At 45.8% G+C, this 19637-nt stretch overlaps 1 protein-coding gene across 1 annotated transcript in view; it reads left to right on the top strand.

Annotated features, from left to right (window-relative positions):
• Nucleotides 1-9933, top strand: part of LOC116366234 (high affinity cAMP-specific and IBMX-insensitive 3',5'-cyclic phosphodiesterase 8A-like) — a gene marked incomplete at its 5' end in the record, with an annotated part of 46781 nt that extends 36848 nt beyond the window's left edge. Inside the window, 3 exon segments of the mRNA XM_031818465.1 lie at nt 4705-4869; nt 5387-5516; nt 8519-9933. Of these exon segments, the coding sequence (XP_031674325.1) occupies nt 4705-4869; nt 5387-5516; nt 8519-8625 (402 nt within the window).
• Nucleotides 9934-19637: the final 9704 nt, after the last annotated feature.

Raw genomic sequence — 19637 nt, 5'->3', positions numbered from 1 at the left:
ATCTAGAAAATACAAATCGGTCTGTTTTTAGATATCATTCTGCATCACGCTTAACTCTAACAACAGCCGACAGTTAGCTAACAGCATGCAGGTTAGAAAGAGGAGAATCAAATCAAATCAAATCAAATTTATTTATATAGCCCTTCGTACATCTGCTGATATCTCAAAGTGCTGTACAGAAACCCAGCCTAAAACCCCAAACAGCAAGCAATGCAGGTGGAGAAGCACGGTGGCTAGGAAAAACTCCCTAGAAAGGCCAATACCTAGGAAGAAACCTAGAGAGGAACCAGGCTATGTGGGGTGGCCAGTCCTCTTCTGGCTGTGCCGGGTGGAGATTATAACAGAACATGGTCAAGATGTTCAATGTTCATAAATGACCAGCATGGTCGAATAATAATAAGGCAGAACAGTTGAAACTAGAGCAGCAGCACAGTCAGGTGGAAGTTGAAACTGGAGCAGCAGCATGGCCAGGTAGACTGGGGACAGCAAGGAGTCATCATGTCAGGTAGTCCTGGGGCATGGTCCTAGGGCTCAGGTCAGTTGAAACTGGAACAGCAGCATGGCCAGGTGGACTGGGGACAGCAAGGAGTCATCATGTCAGGTAGTCCTGGGGCATGGTCCTAGGGCTCAGGTCCTCCGAGAGAGAGAAAGAAAGAGAGAAGGAGAGAATTAGAGAACGCACACTTAGATTCACACAGGACACCGAATAGGACAGGAGAAGTACTCCAGATATAACAAACTGACCCCAGCCCCCCGACACATAAACTCGAGAAGAGTTGAAGGGAGTCATTGTCTAGCCTGTGTGGCCTAACGTAGCCTTATAACGTAGCCTAGGCTAGCCTTCCAGTGGAGCCTTCCGGCTAAAAGTTAGCCAACTGTGATGCAGGTTGAAGGGAGTTAGTGTAGCCTCCTGGCCTAGCTTCCTAATGTAGTCTTCCATGCACTTTAGCCTGCTAGCATAGCCTAGCCTCCTAGTGTAGCCTGCTTGCATATCATAGGCTAGCGTAGCCTCCTGGCCTAGCTTCCTAATGTAGCCGTCCATGCACTTTAGCCTGCTAGCATAGCATAGCATAGCCTCCTAGTGTAGCCTGCTAGCATATCATAGAATAGCCTCCTAGTGTAGCCTGCTAGCATATCATAGGCTAGTGTAGCCTCCTGGCCTAGCCTCGTAGTTTCGCCTGCTGGCGTAGCCTAGCCTCCTAGTGTAGCCTGCTAGCATATCATAGCCTAGCCTCCTAGTGTAACCTGCTAGCATAGCCTAGCCTAGAGTAGCCACCTGGCCACAGACAGATTAGCATGGAGAGAGAATCTTACGGTCTGGTTCCATCTTTCTCACGATGGTGTGGAATGCACAGCACAGCCATTCTACTCTATCACACAGGCCCTTTTAAGGAATATCATAGGAGGTCATTCTGCAATCTAACTAGTTAGCAATCAAACTATAACTCTGACTAACACAGTTAGCAATCAAGCTACAGTACCAGTCAACAGTTTGGACACACCTCCTCATTCAAGGGTTTTTCTTTATTTTTACTGTTTTCTACATTGTAGAATAATAGACATACCAGTAAACTATGAAATAACACATATGGAATCATGTAGTAACCAAAAAAGAGATTAACAAATCAAAATATATTTTAGATTCTTCAATGTAGCCACCCTTTGCCTTGATGACATCTTTGCACACTCTTAGCATGATTTCACAGTGCCATCCATTTTTGTCACCAAAGCCCCATATACTACCCACCACTGCAACCTGTATGCTCTCGTTGACTGGCCCTCACTACACATTCGTCTCCAAACCCACTGGCTCCAGGTCATCTATAAGTCTTTACTAGGTAAAGTCCCGCCTTATCTCAGCTCACTGGTCACCATAGCAACACCCACCCGTAGCAAGCGCTCCAGCACGTATATTTCACTGGTCATCCCCAAAATCATCACTTCCTTTGGCCGCCTTTCCTTCCAGTTCTCTGCTGCCAATGACTGGAACAAATTGCAAAAATCACTGAAGCTGGAGTCTTATATCTCCCTCTAACTTTTAGCATCAGCTGTCTGAGCAGCTTACCGATCACTGTACCTGTACACAGCCAATCTGTAAATAGCCCACCCAACTACCTCATCCCCATATTATTACTTACCCTCTTGCTCTTTTGCACCCTACTTGCACATCATCATCTGCACATCCATCACTCCAGTGTTAATGCTAAATTGTAATTATTTAGCCTCTATGGCCTATTTATTGCCTTACCTCCCTACTCTTTTACATTTGCACACACTGTACATAGATTTTTCTTTTGTGTTATTGACTATACGTTTGTTTATGTGTAACTCTGTGTTTGTTGGTGCAAACTGCTTTGCTTTATCTTGGCCAGGTCGCAGTTGTAAATGAGAACTTGTTCTCAACTGGCCTACCTGGTTAAATAAAGGAAAAAATACAATTTAAAAAAATGTTTTTTCTCTCAACCAGCTTCACCTGGAATGCTTTACCAATAGTCTTGAAGGAGTTCCCACATATGCTGGGCATTTGTTGGCTGCTTTTCCTTAAATCTGCGGTCCAACTCGTCCCAAACCATCTCAATTGGGTTGAGGTTGGGTGATTGTGGAGGCCAGGATATCTAATGCAGCACTCCATCACTCTCCTTCTTGGTCAAATTGGGTCATTGTCCTGTTGAAAAACAAATGATAGTCCCACTATGCGCAAACCAGATGGGATGGCGTATCCCTGCAGAATGCTGTGGTAGCCATGCTGGTTAAGTGTGCCTTGAATTCTAAATTAATTACAGACAGTGTCACCAGCAAAGAACCATCACACCACCTCCTCCTCCATGCTTCACAGTGGGAACCACACATGCAGAGATCTTCCGTTCACCTACTCTGTGTCTCACAAATACACAACGGTTGGAAACAAAAATATCAAATCAGTCTCCTCTGAACAGTTGAGATGTGTCTGTTACTTGAACTATGTGAAGCATTTATTTGGGCTGCAATCTGAGGTGCAGTTAACTCTAATGAACTTATCCTCTGCAGCAGAGGTAACTCTGGGTCTACCTTTCCTGTGGCGGTCCTCACGAGAGCCAGTTTCATCATAACGCTTGAGGGGTTTTGCGACTGCACTTGAAGAACCATTCAAAGTTCTTGACATTTTTCCGGATTGACTGACCTTCATGTCTTAAAGTAATGATGGACTGTTGTTTCTCTTTGCTTATTTGAGCTGTTCTTGCCATACATGGACTTGGTCTTTTACCAAATAATGCTATCTTCTGTATACCACCCCTAGCCAGGGTAGTCAGGGTCCAGGGTGGTCAGGGTCCAGGGTGGTCAGGGTCCAGGGTGGTCATGGTCCAGGGTAGTCATGGTCCAGGGTCCAGGGTGGTCATGGTCCAGTGTAGTCATGGTCCAGGGCGGTCATGGTCCAGGGTGGTCATGGTCCAGGGTCCAGGGTGGTCATGGTCCAGGGTGGTCAGGGTCCAGGGCAGTCAGGGTCCAGGGCGGTAAGGGTCCAGAGCGGTCATGGTCCAGGGTGGTCATGGTCCAGGGCGGTCATGGTCCAGGGCAGTCATGGTCCAGGGCGGTCAGGGTCCAGGGTGGTCATGGTCCAGGGCGGTCATGGTCCAGGGTCCAGGGTGGTCATGGTCCAGGGTGGTCATGGTCCAGGGCGATCATGGTCCAGGGTGGTCATGGTCCAGGGTGGTCAGGGTCCAGGGTCCAGGATGGTCAGGGTCCAGGGCGGTCAGGGTCCAGGGCGGTCAGGGTCCAGGGTGGTCAGGGTCCAGGGCGGTCAGGGTCCAGGGCGGTCAGGGTCCAGGGTCCAGGATGGTCAGGGTCCAGGGCGGTCAGGGTCCAGGGTGGTCAGGGTCCAGGGTGGTCAGGGTCCAGGGCGGTCATGGTCCAGGGTCCAGGATGGTCGGGGTCCAGGATGGTCAGGGTCCAGGGCGGTCAGGGTCCAGGGCGGTCAGGGTCCAGGATGGTCAGGGTCCAGGGCGGTCAGGGTCCAGGGCGGTCAGGGTCCAGGATGGTCAGGGTCCAGGATGGTCAGGGTCCAGGGTGGTCAGGGTCCAGGGCGGTCAGGGTCCAGGGCGGTCAGGGTCCAGGGTCCAGGATGGTCAGGGTCCAGGGTGGTCAGGGTCCAGGGTGGTCAGGGTCCAGGGTGGTCAGGGTCCAGGGTGGTCATGGTCCAGGGTGGTCATGGTCCAGGGTGGTCATGGTCCAGGGTCCAGGGTGGTCAGGGTCCAGGGTGGTCAGGGTCCAGGGTGGTCAGGGTCCAGGGCAGTCATGGTCCAGGGTAGTCATGATCCAGGGTGGTCATGGTCCAGGGCGGTCAGGGTCCAGGGTGGTCAGGGTCCAGGGTGGTCAGGGTCCAGGGTGGTCAGGGTCCAGGGCAGTCATGGTCCAGGGCGGTCATGGTCCAGGGTGGTCATGGTCCAGGGCGGTCATGGTCCAGGGTAGTCATGATCCAGGGTGGTCATGGTCCAGGGCGGTCAGGGTCCAGGGCGGTCAGGGTCCAGGGTGGTCATGGTCCAGGGCGGTCATGGTCCAGGGCGGTCATGATCCAGGGCGGTCATGGTCCAGGACGGTCATGGTCCAGGGCTGACGGTGTGTGTGTGTCCGTGTGTGTGTGTGTCCGTGTGTGTGTGTGCCCGTGTGTGTGTGTGTGTGTGTGTGTATGTGTCCGTGTGTGTGTGTGTCCGTGTCCCCTCTCCTTAGGGAATCGGCGACGAGGAGTCTGTCAAAGGCATCCTAACGTCCCCAGACAACCGGATCCTTGTCAAGCGCATGCTGATCAAGTGTGCCGACATCTCCAATCCGTGCCGACCGCTGGAGCTGTGCATAGAATGGGCCGGACGCATCTCAGAGGAATACTTTGCACAGGTACAGGACAGTGGTGAGAGGAGAGAGACGTGATGCTGCGTGGAACACTAATAGATACAGTAGAACAGAGGACTGTTGGGGATTCAGCAGTTAGCTGATGTGGAATGGGAAACACACAGCATACTGGAGCAGCATTCATTGATTGTTTTGATTTGATGTACTGTACCAGTCAGGAAATATTGGTACACACTCAGTAAAGACACTGCGTGTGTGTGTGTGTGTGTTTGTGTGTGTGTGTGTTTGTGTGTGTGTGTGTGTTTGTGTGTGTGTTTGTGTGTGTGTGTGTTTGTGTGTTTGTGTGTTTGTGTGTGTGTGTTTGTGTGTGTGTGTGTGTGTTTGTTTGTTTGTGTGTTTGTGTGTTTGTTTGTGTGTGTGTGTGTGTGTGTTTGTTTGTGTGTGTGTGTGTGTGTGTTTGTGTGTTTGTGTGTGTGTGTGTGTGTGTGTGTGCGTGTCTGTGTCTGTGTCTGTGTGTGTGTGTGTGCGTGCGTGCGTGCGTGTGTGTGTGTGTGTGTTTCAGACTGACGAGGAGAAGAGGCAGAGTCTACCGGTGGTCATGCCTGTGTTTGACAGGAACACCTGCAGCATTCCTAAGTCCCAGATCTCCTTCATAGACTACTTCATCACAGACATGTTCGACGCCTGGGATGGTAAGGACTTACGTTAGCTACCTGATCTAAGGCTTCAGCTCAGCGGGCTAACAGTGTTTTGATGCTTGGGATGGTAATAACTGTTAACCCTATCTGCTCCATATAACAGAGGACTTGTTAGATCCCTGAATCTAATGTCTAAGCTTCACCTCAGCGGCTCCCTGAATCTAATGTCTAAGCTTCACCTCAGCGGCTCCCTGAATCTAATGTCTAAGCTTCAGCTCAGCAGCTCCCTGAATCTAATGTCTAAGCTTCAGCTCAGCAGCTCCCTGAATCTAATGTCTAAGCTTCAGCTCAGCAGCTCCCTGAATCTAATGTCTAAGCTTCAGCTCAGCAGCTCCCTGAATCTAATGTCTAAGCTTCACCTCAGCAGCTCCCTGAATCTAATGCCTAAGCTTCACCTCAGCAGCTCCCTGAATCTAATGCCTAAGCTTCAGCTCAGCAGCTCCCTGAATCTAATGTCTAAGCTTCAGCTCAGCAGCTCCCTGAATCTAATGTCTAAGCTTCACCTCAGCAGCTCCCTGAATCTAATGCCTAAGCTTCAGCTCAGCAGCTCCCTGAATCTAATGCCTAAGCTTCAGCTCAGCAGCTCCCTGAATCTAATGCCTAAGCTTCAGCTCAGCAGCTCCCTGAATCTAATGCCTAAGCTTCAGCTCAGCAGCTAACACAGTCAGTGTTTAGGGGCAAAGACGTTCGCATCACGAGCAACCTTCCCTAACACCTTAAGGCTGGCTAGACTAATGTACCAATCTAAATGTGTTTTATCTGACATGGGTAAGTGACTGTCAGTGACTGACATAACAAGAGGAAAACTGCTGATATAAACCCACATTAAGAAGTGTCACCGTGTGTATTCTTCTGTTCTAACTCTCAACAGTAAGTTGAGACCCCGACTTGAGTTCCAAAAATAATGGACAAAAATTATAATATTTTGTAAATTGGTCCACGGGCCTACAGAACCACGGGCCTACAGAACCATCAGCCGTCAGTTTTCCATCTATTGTCTAAAGAGTACAGCTACGTAGTCTATAGTACAGCTACGTAGTCTATAGTACAGCTACGTAGTCCATAGTACAGCTACGTAGTCTATAGTACAGCTACGTAGTCTATAGTACAGCTACGTAGTCTATAGTACAGCTACGTAGTCTATAGTACAGCTACGTAGTCTATAGTACAGCTACGTAGTCTAAAGAGTACAGCTACGTAGTCTATAGTACAGCTACGTAGTCTATAGTACAGCTACATAGTCTATAGTACAGCTACGTAGTCTGTAGTACAGCTACATAGTCTACAGTATAGCTACATAGTCTATAGTACAGCTACGTAGTCTAAAGAGTACAGCTACGTAGTCTATAGTACAGCTACGTAGTCTAAAGAGTACAGCTACGTAGTCTACAGTACAGCTACGTAGTCTAAAGAGTACAGCTACATAGTCTATAGTACAGCTACGTAGTCTAAAGAGTACAGCTACGTAGTCTATAGTACAGCTACGTAGTCTAAAGAGTACAGCTACGTAGTCTATAGTACAGCTACGTAGTCTAAAGAGTACAGCTACATAGTCTATAGTACAGCTACATAGTCTATAGTACAGCTACGTAGTCTATAGTACAGCTACGTAGTCTAAAGAGTACAGCTACATAGTCTATAGTACAGCTACGTAGTCTACAGTACAGCTACGTAGTCTATAGTACAGCTACATAGTCTATAGTACAGCTACGTAGTCTACAGTACAGCTACGTAGTCTATAGTACAGCTACATAGTCTATAGTACAGCTACGTAGTCTATAGTACAGCTATGTAGTCTATAGTACAGCTATGTAGTCTATAGTACAGCTACGTAGTCTACAGTACAGCTACGCAGTCTATAGTACAGCTACGTAGTCTATAGTACAGCTACGTAGTCTATAGTACAGCTACGTAGTCTAAAGAGTACAGCTACGTAGTCTATAGTACAGCTACGTAGTCTATAGTACAGCTACATAGTCTACAGTATAGCTACATAGTCTACAGTATAGCTACATAGTCTATAGTACAGCTACGTAGTCTAAAGAGTACAGCTACGTAGTCTATAGTACAGCTACGTAGTCTATAGTACAGCTACGTAGTCTAAAGAGTACAGCTACGCAGTCTACAGTACAGCTACGTAGTCTAAAGAGTACAGCTACATAGTCTATAGTACAGCTACGTAGTCTAAAGAGTACAGCTACGTAGTCTATAGTACAGCTACGTAGTCTATAGTACAGCTACGTAGTCTATAGTACAGCTACGTAGTCTAAAGAGTACAGCTACATAGTCTATAGTACAGCTACGTAGTCTACAGTACAGCTACGTAGTCTATAGTACAGCTACATAGTCTATAGTACAGCTACGTAGTCTATAGTACAGCTATGTAGTCTACAGTACAGCTACGTAGTCTATAGTACAGCTACATAGTCTATAGTACAGCTACGTAGTCTATAGTACAGCTACGTAGTCTATAGTACAGCTACGTAGTCTACAGTATAGCTAAATAGTCTCCTGTTTAGTCCACAACAGGCCCACACATCTGTTGGCCTATTGTCTATCACAGTACAGTATAACTACATAGTCTACAGTATAACTACATAGTCTACAGTATAACTACATAGTCTACAGTACAGCTACATAGTCTACACTATAACTGCATAGTCTACAGTATAACTACATAGTCTACAGTATAACTACATAGTCTACAGTATAACTACAGAGTCTCCTGTTTAGTCCACAATAGGCCCACACATCTGTTGGCCTATAGACTATCACAATCTTTCTGGATCATTATTTAATGCTGAATAACTTTACTCTTAAAGCTGTTCTTTGCTAGATACCTTCATGTGCTACCCTGTCTGTTTTGACCTTTTACATATTGGTCATTTATCAGACTGCTGTTCTCCAGAGAGACTTAGTCAGTACATCTGTACGGTACTGACTGTACAGCCTTTAATCCGTCCTAAATCAATCATTCAATGATCTTTTGTCCCCAGCGTTCGCAGACCTTCCCAACCTCATGCAGCACCTGGACAACAACTTCAAGTATTGGAAAGGCCTGGATGAAAGGAAGCTGCACAGCCTGCGTCCCCCCCCAGAGTAGGAGCACCCTGACTGGGGTCGACGCCAGGCCCCGGGCCCCTCCTTGGTTCCTGTCCGCCTGCGTCCCCCCCCCCAAGAGTAGGAGCACCCTGACTGGGGTCGACGCCAGGCCCCGGGCCCCTCCTTGGTTCCTGTCCGCCTGCGTCCCCCCCCAGAGTAGGAGCACCCTGACTGGGGTCGACGCCAGGCCCCGGGCTCCTCCTTGGTTCCCGTCCGTCCAGGGGCCACCAAGCCTTCACTCTTCTGCTTCTGTGACACATACATCAAGCGTCCACATGTCCGTCCAACAGAGACAACACACATGGACGGACGGACGTGCTACAGCAACACCAGGCTCTTGCTTCGTATATAAAACCTCGCTAGCTGAGGATGGATGATGGACAGACACACGGCGCCTCAGAGTCCTTATAAACTACCAGTGCCTGGTGGGCTTGTCTGTATGCTCCTACTGCTGCCAGGGAGGCTGTGTGAGGGACTGTTCTTCTCCCAGCCAACCTGGTGATGGACGTACCATCCCCTTAGTACTCACACACGGGTTCCCCCTGCCTCTCTCTCTCTCTCTCTCTCTCTCTCTCTGTCTCTCTGTCAGTCAGAGACCGGCTGATGTTACTGTCTCTCTCTCTCTCTCTCTCTGTCTCTCTGTCAGTCAGAGACCGGCTGATGTTACTGTCTCTCTGCAGACTGACTGCACTGTTGGTTAGAGCTATGGAGAAACACACAAACAAACTGAACATTGAGATGTCAGGTGGTTTCAAGTCTCAGGCACCTCCAATGAAAAACTGTTTGGAGGATCAGCTGATGGGACAGGTCACATTACACAGTTTTTCCTCTTAAATGGCACCCTATTCCCTATATAGTGCACTACTTTTAGGATAAAAGAGTCTATGGGGCTCTGGCCATAAGAAGTGCACTTTATATAGAGAATAGGGTTGCATTTGGGATGGCCAACCATGTCAAATCCACGTCAGACCGTACTACCCAGTGTGTGGTGGGCATTCCGACCGGATAAATCCCTATATCGCCCCCCAGTGGCCACCAGGTCGAACTACACTCCACCTCCACCAGCTGCCACCATCACCTTTTACTGTCTTCTAGCTGTACTTCCTTTGCTTCTTTGTCCTTCAGAAGCACCTTGTCCACTAGAGGACCTGTAGCGACGGGATGGGACGCGAGGCCGTCCTAAACACACTAAAATTGTGTTCCATATACCAACCTATTCCCTTTATAGTGCACTACTGTTGACCAGAACAAATCATCAAATCAAATCAAATGTATTTATATAGCCCTTCCTACATCAGCTGATATCTCAAAGTGCTGTACAGAAACCCAGCCTAAAACCCCAAACAGCAAGCGATGCAGGTGTAGAAGCACGGTGGCTAGGAAAAACTCCCTAGAAAGGCCAATACCTAGGAAGAAACCTAGAGAGGAACCAGGCTCTGAGGGGTGGCCAGTCCTCTTCTGGCTGTGCCAAGAGTAGTGCACTATTGCCGTATCGGCCCTGGTCAAATGTAGTGCACTATAAAGGGAATAGGGTGCCATTTTGGGACGCATCCAGAGACATACGTTTGTGTGGGGTGGGGGCGTGGTCACGGGTGTTCAGTGGGTGGAGCTAATTAACTGTCCTCGGGCCATTGGTTGAAGACACAAACATTCAGACATCTTGGTCATAGCGAGGTCATTATTACAGACAATTTGGTCTTTTTATTTTGTTTTAAATGTTCCATATTTTCTTTATAAAACAAAAACTAAAAATGAGTAACATCAATTAATGAATTATCTGATGATGAAGAAATTAGAACAAAAATAAGAAAAGATGAAAGAAAGACAACGCCAAAGCTGAATAACATACTATTATATAACTCTCTGAGTCTTGTCGATGATGAGGAGGATTATTATCCATAAGAAAACATAAACGTTGTAAACATTTTATTTTATTTTAGTACAGTATCAGTTTGAATGGACATCTTTGTATTGCACTGTAAAACAACAGTTGAATTGTCTATAACGTCTCAGTGATTTAGTCCATGGATGGGAATCGGGACATTTAACTTGTTGGAATAAGCTGTTGTTATTGTTGTTGTCTTATCACCTCTTGCGAGTTTGTGTCACATTTCAGTTGAATACATTCAGTTGGACATGTGACGAGGGATCAACGTTTCCATCGGCAACCCCGTTTCCATCGGCAACCCCACCTGTCTGTGGATTTCACAAACGCTGTTGACCGACAAAAGGAACTCATCCCGCTACAGCAAAAAACAAGAAAAACGATGTTTTGGACTGGAAAGATGATTTTTCTCACAGAAATGTTTGTATCAGGTTTATCCTACTGAAACAGACTGCCTTATTTTATACAATATTTCTACAGTACATCGTAGAGCTACAGTACATCGTCCCAGCTACAGTACATCGTCCCAGCTACAGTACATCGTCCCAGCTACAGTACATCGTCCCAGCTACAGTACATCGTCCCAGCTACAGTACATCGTCCCAGCTACAGTACATCGTCCCAGCTACAGTACATCGTCCCAGCTACAGTACATCGTCCCAGCTACAGTACATCGTCCCAGCTACAGTACATCGTCCCAGCTACAGTACATCGTCCCAGCTACAGTACATCGTCCCAGCTACAGTACATCATCCCAGCTACAGTACATCGTCCCAGCTACAGTACATCGTAGAGCTACAGTACATCGTCCCAGCTACAGTACATCGTCCCAGCTACAGTACATCGTCCCAGCTACAGTACATCGTCCCAGTTATATTACATCGTAGAGCTACAGTACATTGTCCCAGCTACAGTACATCCTAGAGCTACAGTACATCGTCCCAGCTACAGTACATCGTCCCAGCTACAGTACATCGTAGAGCTACAGTACATCGTCCCAGCTACAGTACATCGTCCCAGCTACAGTACATCGTCCCAGCTACAGTACATCGTCCCAGCTACAGTACATCGTCCCAGCTACAGTACATCGTCCCAGTTATATTACATCGTAGAGCTACAGTACATTGTCCCAGCTACAGTACATCCTAGAGCTACAGTACATCGTCCCAGCTACAGTACATCGTCCCAGCTACAGTACATTGTCCCATCTACAGTACATCGTAGAGCTACAGTACATTCTCCCAGCTACAGTACATCCTAGAGCTACAGTACATCGTCCCAGCTACAGTACATCGTCCCAGCTTACAGTACATCGTCCCAGCTACAGTACATCGTCCCAGCTTACAGTACATCGTCCCAGCTACAGTACATCGTAGAGCTACAGTACATCGTAGAGCTACAGTACATCGTCCTAGCTACAGTACATCATCCCAGCTACAGTACATCGTCCCAGCTACAGTACATCGTAGAGCTACAGTACATCGTAGAGCTACAGTACATCGTCCCAGCTACAGTACATCGTCCCAGCTACAGTACATCGTAGAGCTACAGTACATCGTAGAGCTACAGTACATCGTCCCAGCTACAGTACATCGTCCTAGCTACAGTACATCGTCCAGCTACAGTACATCGTCCCAGCTACAGTACATCGTCCCAGCTACGGTACATCGTCCCAGCTACAGTACATCGTCCCAGCTACAGTACATCGTCCCAGCTACAGTACATCGTCCCAGCTACAGTACATCGTCCCACCTACAGTACATCGTCCCAGCTACAGTACATCCCACTGTGCAGTGGATAAGGACATATGGACGTTTTTTAATAACACAGTCAGAAAACAAATGTATGTTCAAGTAAATGTCAATATTTTTATAGACTCTGAATTTTACACTGGAGTGACAGGAATAACAACTTATTAACTATCTGGGTTCACCTGCTGTGAAATGTTTTGTTGGGTTGGTAGAGAAACATTTCAGTCCTGTAAACAGAGAAACTCTGTCCATGTCCTAAATTGCACTCTATTCCCTATATGGTGCATCTCTGGGAGTAGGGTGCCCGCCCTGGTCTAAAGTAGTGCACTATATAGGGAATAGGGTGCCAGCCCTGGTCTAAAGTAGTGCACTATGTAGGGAATTGGGTGCCAGCCCTGGTCTAAAGTAGTGCACTATATAGGGAATAGGGTGTCATTTGGTACTCACCCTATATGATTATAATGATTAATTAAGGATGTGGATCACAGAATTGTCTATCACTGTCTTTTCCCCCTCTGTCTCCTAGAAACCAGCTTGCTTTGACTTGATGTTGACCAACGTCCTCCCATTATTGGCCATTTGTTCAAGATCCTTTGTGACACGCAGACAAGGGGTCACTTTACCCAGGGTGCTCTGCCCAAGGGTGCTTTCAGATGAGGATACTAATATATGTTAAACAATGTTGCTTATTAAGATGATTTCCTATGTAAACAGTATATATATATAAAATACCATAACACACAAAGCGAACGTCGGTTGATGATGATGTGTTTTATCATTAGTGATCGATGAGTAACTTGATAACTCTTTCAGGTTGAATTAAACACTCAATCAGGGAATGAGTTTGTTCCTTCTGATTCGCTACTACTTCTGGTCTGAAGGCACCGAGGGGAAAAAAAATGAAACAAATTAGAAATGATTCAATGGAGAATAAAATAATGACAATGACTTCTGTTTGCACCATGTTTTCAGTAACGAGACAATTTACTGGTCAGCACTCACAATCTCTATCTCTCTCTCTCTGTCTCTCTCTCTCCTCCTCTATCTCTCTCTGTCTCTCTCTCTCTCGCAATCTGGCTCCCCCTCTTGCTCTAGCTCTCCCTCTCTCTCTCTCCATCTATCTCTCTCACTCTCCATCTCTCTCTCTCTTCCCCCTATCTCTCTATCTACTGCTGGAGTCTCTATCTCTCTATCTCTCTATCTACTGCTGGAGTCTCTCTTCCCTCTATCTCTCTATCTACTGCTGGAGTCTCTATCTCTCTCTCTGTCTACTGCTGAAGTATACAGTACACAGTGTGTCAGTTTCTATAGTTGATATAATTTATATTGTGTCATGTATGTCTACTCTACTGTATGCTAACTCTCACTACCAACCCAACCCAGTTCTCTCTTCTGAGTTTAGTCCACCCTTTCAGCCTGGCCTCATAGACTAGACGTAACATAGTTAACACAAATGAGTATGACATGTTATATTTGGTATGGTTACATAAGACAGAAGGTTACTTTAATTAAGACAAAAGGAAGGAAATTGGTCTGGGAGGAATGGGGTGGTGTATAACGAGAACGTCTAGTAACATCACCGGTTCCGTGTTCTAATCAAATCACGGACAACTGAGCATTTCAGCTAATTAGCAACTGTACAACTACTTACTACTTGTCAGCTACTTAGCATGTTAGCTAACCCACAAACGCTAACCCACAAACGCTAATTCTAGCGGTCCAAACTAATGCACAGTACACTGTGGCCTGAGCCAGATAATCACTTTTGTTTTCTATTCTCTTTTTAATGACTACTCCTTTAGAGGTGTAACTTCCACTTAAAGCCACATTTTAACATAGTCTCCCGTAGACGTCAGTGCATGGCTGAGTAGGAGTAAGGATTCATCACAACCCTTTAGGTTATTTACTACCACGTCCTCATTTCAAATCAAAACACCCCAATGATCAGCAACAGGAGAGGTCTTGACAAGAGGCTCCGCCCTGAGAGAGAAAGAGGAACTGCAGAATGATGGTAGAAAAGAAAAACAAAATATCTGACATTTCAAATAGACACTTTTCTGTACGAATCAAATAAGAAGGCAACCTCTAAAACCAGAAGGGCCTATTCCCCTTTTTCAGGCCTCCAGATACTTGATATGTTCAGTATAGTAAACGTACCACCAGCCTTAACCTCATATATCCTTCTACAAGATACTTGATATGATATATACACACTGAACAAAAATATAAACGCAACATGTAAAAGTGTCCCATGTTACATGAGCTGAAATAAAATAATAAAATATAATAATATCAAATGTTCCATATGCACAAAAAGCTTATTTCTCTCAGATTTTGTCAACAAATTTGTTTATATCCCAGTTGGTGAGCATTTCTCTTTTGCCAAGATAATCCATCCACCTGACAGGTGTGGCATATCAAGAACCTGATTAAACAGCATGATCATTACACAGGTGCACCTTCTGCTGGGGGACAATAAAAGGCCACTCTAAAATGTGCAGTTTTGTGACACAACACAATGCCACAGATATCTCAAGATGAGGGAGCGTGCAATTGGCATTCTGACTGCAGGAATGTCCACCAGAGCTGTTGCCAGATAATTAAATGTTAATTTCTCAACCACAAGTCGTTTCAGATAATTTGGCAGTACGTCCAACCGGCCTTACAGCCGCAGACCACGTGTAACCATGCCAACCCAGGACCTCTTCTTCACCTGCGGGGTCGTCTGAGACAAGCCACTCGAACAGCTGATGAAACCGTGGGTTTGCACAACCAAAGATTTTCTGCACCAACTGTCAGAAACCGTCTCAGGGAAGCTCATCTTGTGTGCTCGTCGTCCTCACCAGGGTCTTGACCTGACTGCAAGTTCAGCATCGTAACTGACTTCAGTGGGTAAATACTCACCTTTGATGGCCACGGGCACGCTGGAGAAGTGTGCTCTTCTCTGGATAAATCCCGGTTTCAACTGTGTCGGACAGATGACAGAGATCGTGTACGACACAGAGAGACTGTGACCAGATTCTAAAGCCCGTTGTCGTGTCATTCATCTGCCGCCATCACCTCATGTTTCAGCATGATAATACATGGCCACAATGAAAATGAAAATGAAAATGGCCTGCATACTCACCAGACATGTCAGCCATTGAGCATGTTTGGGATGCTCTGGATTGACGTGTACGACAGTGTTCCAGTTCCCAGCCAATATCCGGCAACTTCGCACAGGCAGGCAGGCCAGGCGCATGCATGCTGACACGGTCGCCAGTTTGTACGGTGTTTCCTCCGAAACATTGCTGCAGCTGGCTTCCGAGTTAAACGGGCATTGTGCCAAGAAGTAGTGTGGCTTGTGTTTCGGAGGACTCATAGCGCTCGACCTTCGCCTCTCCCGAGTCCATACTGGAGTTGCAGCGATGGGACAAGACTGTAACTACCAGTTGGATATCACGAAATTGGGGAAAAAAAGGGGTAAAAAATACAAATATATATATATATAATTTGCACAGCCATTGAAGAGGACTGGGACAACAGCCTGATCAACTCTATGCGAATGAGATGGGTCGTACTGTATGAGGCAAATGGTGGTCACACCAGATACTGACTCGTTTCCTAATCCACGCCCCCTACCTTATCTGTGACCAACAGATGCTATTTGTATTCCCAGTCATGTGAAATCCATAGATTAGGGCCTAATGAATGTAATTAAATGGACTGATTTCCATGTTGTGCTTACATTTCTGTTCAGTGTACTATGCTAATACCAGCCTCAACCTCATGTATCCTTATCCAGATACTTAATATTTTATTTATTTTTGTTTTACCTTTATTTAACGAGGCAAGTCAGTTAAGAACCAATTCTTATTTACAATGACGGCCTACGCTGGGCAAATTGTTACGCCGCCCTACACAACCAATCACGGCCGGTTGTGATTCAGCCTGGAATCGAACCAGGGTGTCTGTAGTGTCTCATAGGATTTGTCTAGAGTAAAGAAACGTGTCCTTACAGTGGACATCCATTGGGAAGCAGTATGTTTACAATGCAAATACAAGGCCTATAGAAAGTCAACAACCCCTTGGATTTCTTTAAAAAAATTGATATGTTTTACAAAGTGGGATTAAAATGGATTTAATTGTGAGAAAAAAAATGTGTCAACGATCTACATAAAATACTCTGTAATGTCAAAGTGGAAGAAAAATTGTCAAAAAAATAATTGAAGATGAACAAAACATAAAACACTAATGTAACTTGATTAGATAAATATTCACCCCCTGGATCAATACATGTTAGAAACACCTCTGGCAGTGATTACAGCTGTGAGTCTTCTTGGGTAAGTCTCATAAGAGCTTTGCACACCTGAATTGTGCAATATTTGCCCATTATTCTTTTTCAAAATTCTTCAAACTTTGTCAAGGTGTTAGGGATCATGGCTAGAGAGCAATTTTCCAAATTTGCCCAAAAATGTCAAGCATATTTAATTCAAAACTGTAATTTGTCTTGTTGCATACAGATGCACGTTTGGAAGACTTTTAGTATTATTTGTATTATTATTCTTTTCACTCTGTCATTTAAGTCATTATTGTGGAGTCACTACCATGTTGTTGATCCATGCCTCAGTTTTCTCCCATCTTCTCTGTAGCTGTTTTAAATATTACCAATGTCCTCATGGTGGACATCCTTAAAGCAGTTTCCTTCCTGTCCTGCAAGCTCAGTTCAGAAGGGCGACTGCATCTTTGATTTGTCTGAGTGGTTTAATAAATCATCCACAGCATCGTTATTAACTTGACCATGCTTAAAGATATATTCAATGTCTGATTTGTTATTGTTACACATCTACCAATCACTGCCCTTCTTTATGAGGCTTTCGATAAGCTCCCTGGTCTTCGTAGTTTAATCTGTGCTTGAAATTCAATACTTCACTGAGGTGCCTTACAGCTGTTGAACATATATGGGGGACAGAGGAAGGGGTTGTCATTCAGAAATCATGTCCATAGAATGTATTATGTGATTTGTTAAGCCACATTGTAATTCTAAATTAATTTAGGCTTGTTTAAACAACCAGGGTAAATACTTATGCGACAACAGTATTTTTTTTATAAATAAAATGAACAAATGTGCAATGCACTTTCCAAACGGTGAAAGGCAGCAAAACGCAACATAGCGTCTAGTCTGTCCCGAAACGCCACACGAAGAAGAAAGATTTGTCAGTTTTTCTTTGACTTTTCTCTGGTGTTATGCAGTTGACGACAGTGTGAAGTTCCCGGGGTGCTTTTATTACGAGCGGACGGAAATCCAGACTGCCCTGTACGACACCGTCGCGGCCTTTACGACCGGACCGGAGTCCTGAGGACGTGTCCAGGGCTGAGTAGAGTGGCTAGTTAGGACACGCATTCCTCTGGTTATTGAACTGTACTAGCTATGTCTTCTGGGATGACTGGACAGACACCGTAAGTTACACTTTTTTATTTAGTACCATTTACTTTTATATTTTGAATAAGTTACGGACGCAAGAACACGTATTTTTTTTATTTAGCTTCGTGCTAACATGTTAGCTACCTACCTTAGTACAGTAACGTTAGCGGAGGTTGCTGGTTTTACAGCTAGCTAGATAACGGTTTTATTCCACTGTATGAAAGTACAATCGTTATAACTAGAATATTTCGTAAAGTTTATCCGAAATTGATGACCAAGCCACAGTCGTATATATACAGTCGTATATTCTTGTTTTTAACCATAGCAGTAAAGTTGATCCGTGCTAACGTTGCTAGAAAACGGTATGCTAATTGAGCTAACGTTAGTTAGCAACACCGGTTTCTGGCTAAGTTAAATTGTCTAACGTCGTTTAACTAGACAATTAACATATCGCTAGGTAGTGGAGGGTCAAGAAAGCGGTCTCTCTAAAGTTGTGGTTACCTGCTGATACTACCCTCCAAGATAAATGATTTGTAGAGGAACAGGCCAGAACAGTTTTCAAGAGAATGCCGAGGCCTACTAACTCTACGCACACTGATGTTGGCAGGCATCGCATCCGCGCATTCGCGACTAGTGTTACGCTAACTAGCTTGCGAACACAAACTAGCCCTCGATCCCGGCCCTACAAAATTATCTTGAGTTAAGATGAAATGATAGGCAACCGGGCAAATTAGCCCCAAACTGTTGGATAAGATATATAATCTCAATATGGAGCGCGTCCCAGTTTAGTTATTGTTTCAAGCCACTTTATGTTGAATTGTCTAATTTCTCTCCATCATATTGGATCCAGGTGCCTAACCAATAGCAGCAGATGGGATCAGCCTGCTCAGCCCAAAACGAGGGTAGACGTCATGCAAGGCTTCGCTTCCTCTGCCCAGACCTGCACATCGGCCACTACGACCCCTCAATTAGCCCAGCACCCTGTAGCAGGCCCCATGGTGCCCCAGACATTGCAGGGGGAGATGCCAGCAGCACAAGGGGGAGGTGTGGAGATGGCTGCTGCTATGGCTGCTAAGATAACGCTATGCTGATGGCCAAGGGGAAACTGATGGTTCCTCCACCACTACCTGGCAAGGTGAGAGTGCAAGGGTTAATGTAACTTTCTCTTACTCTCTCATGGTCCTGAGGAATCACTGTGCAGGCATTTAATCCAGCCCTAAGGGTCACCTGTCCAGTCATAAGAGGCTCAAGCCACAGACTAGAATGGTTTCCTTCAGTGGTGCAACTTGTCTCTGAGAACAGGGAGAGTGATGGATTGTTTTCAACCACATAATATAATGTAACCATGTCCCATAGCTGGAGGTAATAGAAGGTGAGGCCAGTTGAGACCATGTGACTTCACTGATACCCACCTCCTAGAGTAACACGGCAGAGAGAACCACCCTGGTCTACAGACACACCACGGTTACTGCTGCTGCTCACAACACTCTAGGCAGTCTCTCTAACTCAGTTAGTCCTTCTGCACACTGTGAGTCCCTGGCTTTTGTTCCAGCTCAGTACTAACAACCTGGTTCAGCCAAATGTGCTTTAGTAGGATCTAAAGCCTGAACCCCTGGTTGCCTTCCCGGGAGGGTAAACAGTGACCCAACTGCATGACTAAAATGACTTTAGTTATTTAGTGTTTGTATGTGGACTCATATGAAACATGTCGCCCCACAGATCCCTCTGTATGTCGGCTGCCACTAGTGGAGACGAGACTGTGGTGACAGAGGTGGATCCACGAGTGCCCATCAACAGCAGAAACCTGCTCACCAAAGGGAAAACACAGGAAGAGGTAAAAAAAAAAGGGGGGGGGGGGGGGCTGAGTTTTCATCTCTCCTTGATTCTCTCCAGCATCGTTCCACTTGGCTCCTCCTTAGAATGCATTTGGGGCGGACCTTGGACCTTTCCTCCTATAGGAATGAAAAGGGGGG

This window comes from Oncorhynchus kisutch, unplaced genomic scaffold (assembly GCF_002021735.2).
Source record: "Oncorhynchus kisutch isolate 150728-3 unplaced genomic scaffold, Okis_V2 scaffold1408, whole genome shotgun sequence".
NCBI classification, from domain to species: Eukaryota; Metazoa; Chordata; class Actinopteri; order Salmoniformes; family Salmonidae; genus Oncorhynchus; species Oncorhynchus kisutch.
The sequence above is the reverse complement of the archived record's forward strand: the minus strand, read 5'-3'. Positions and strand labels throughout refer to the sequence as shown.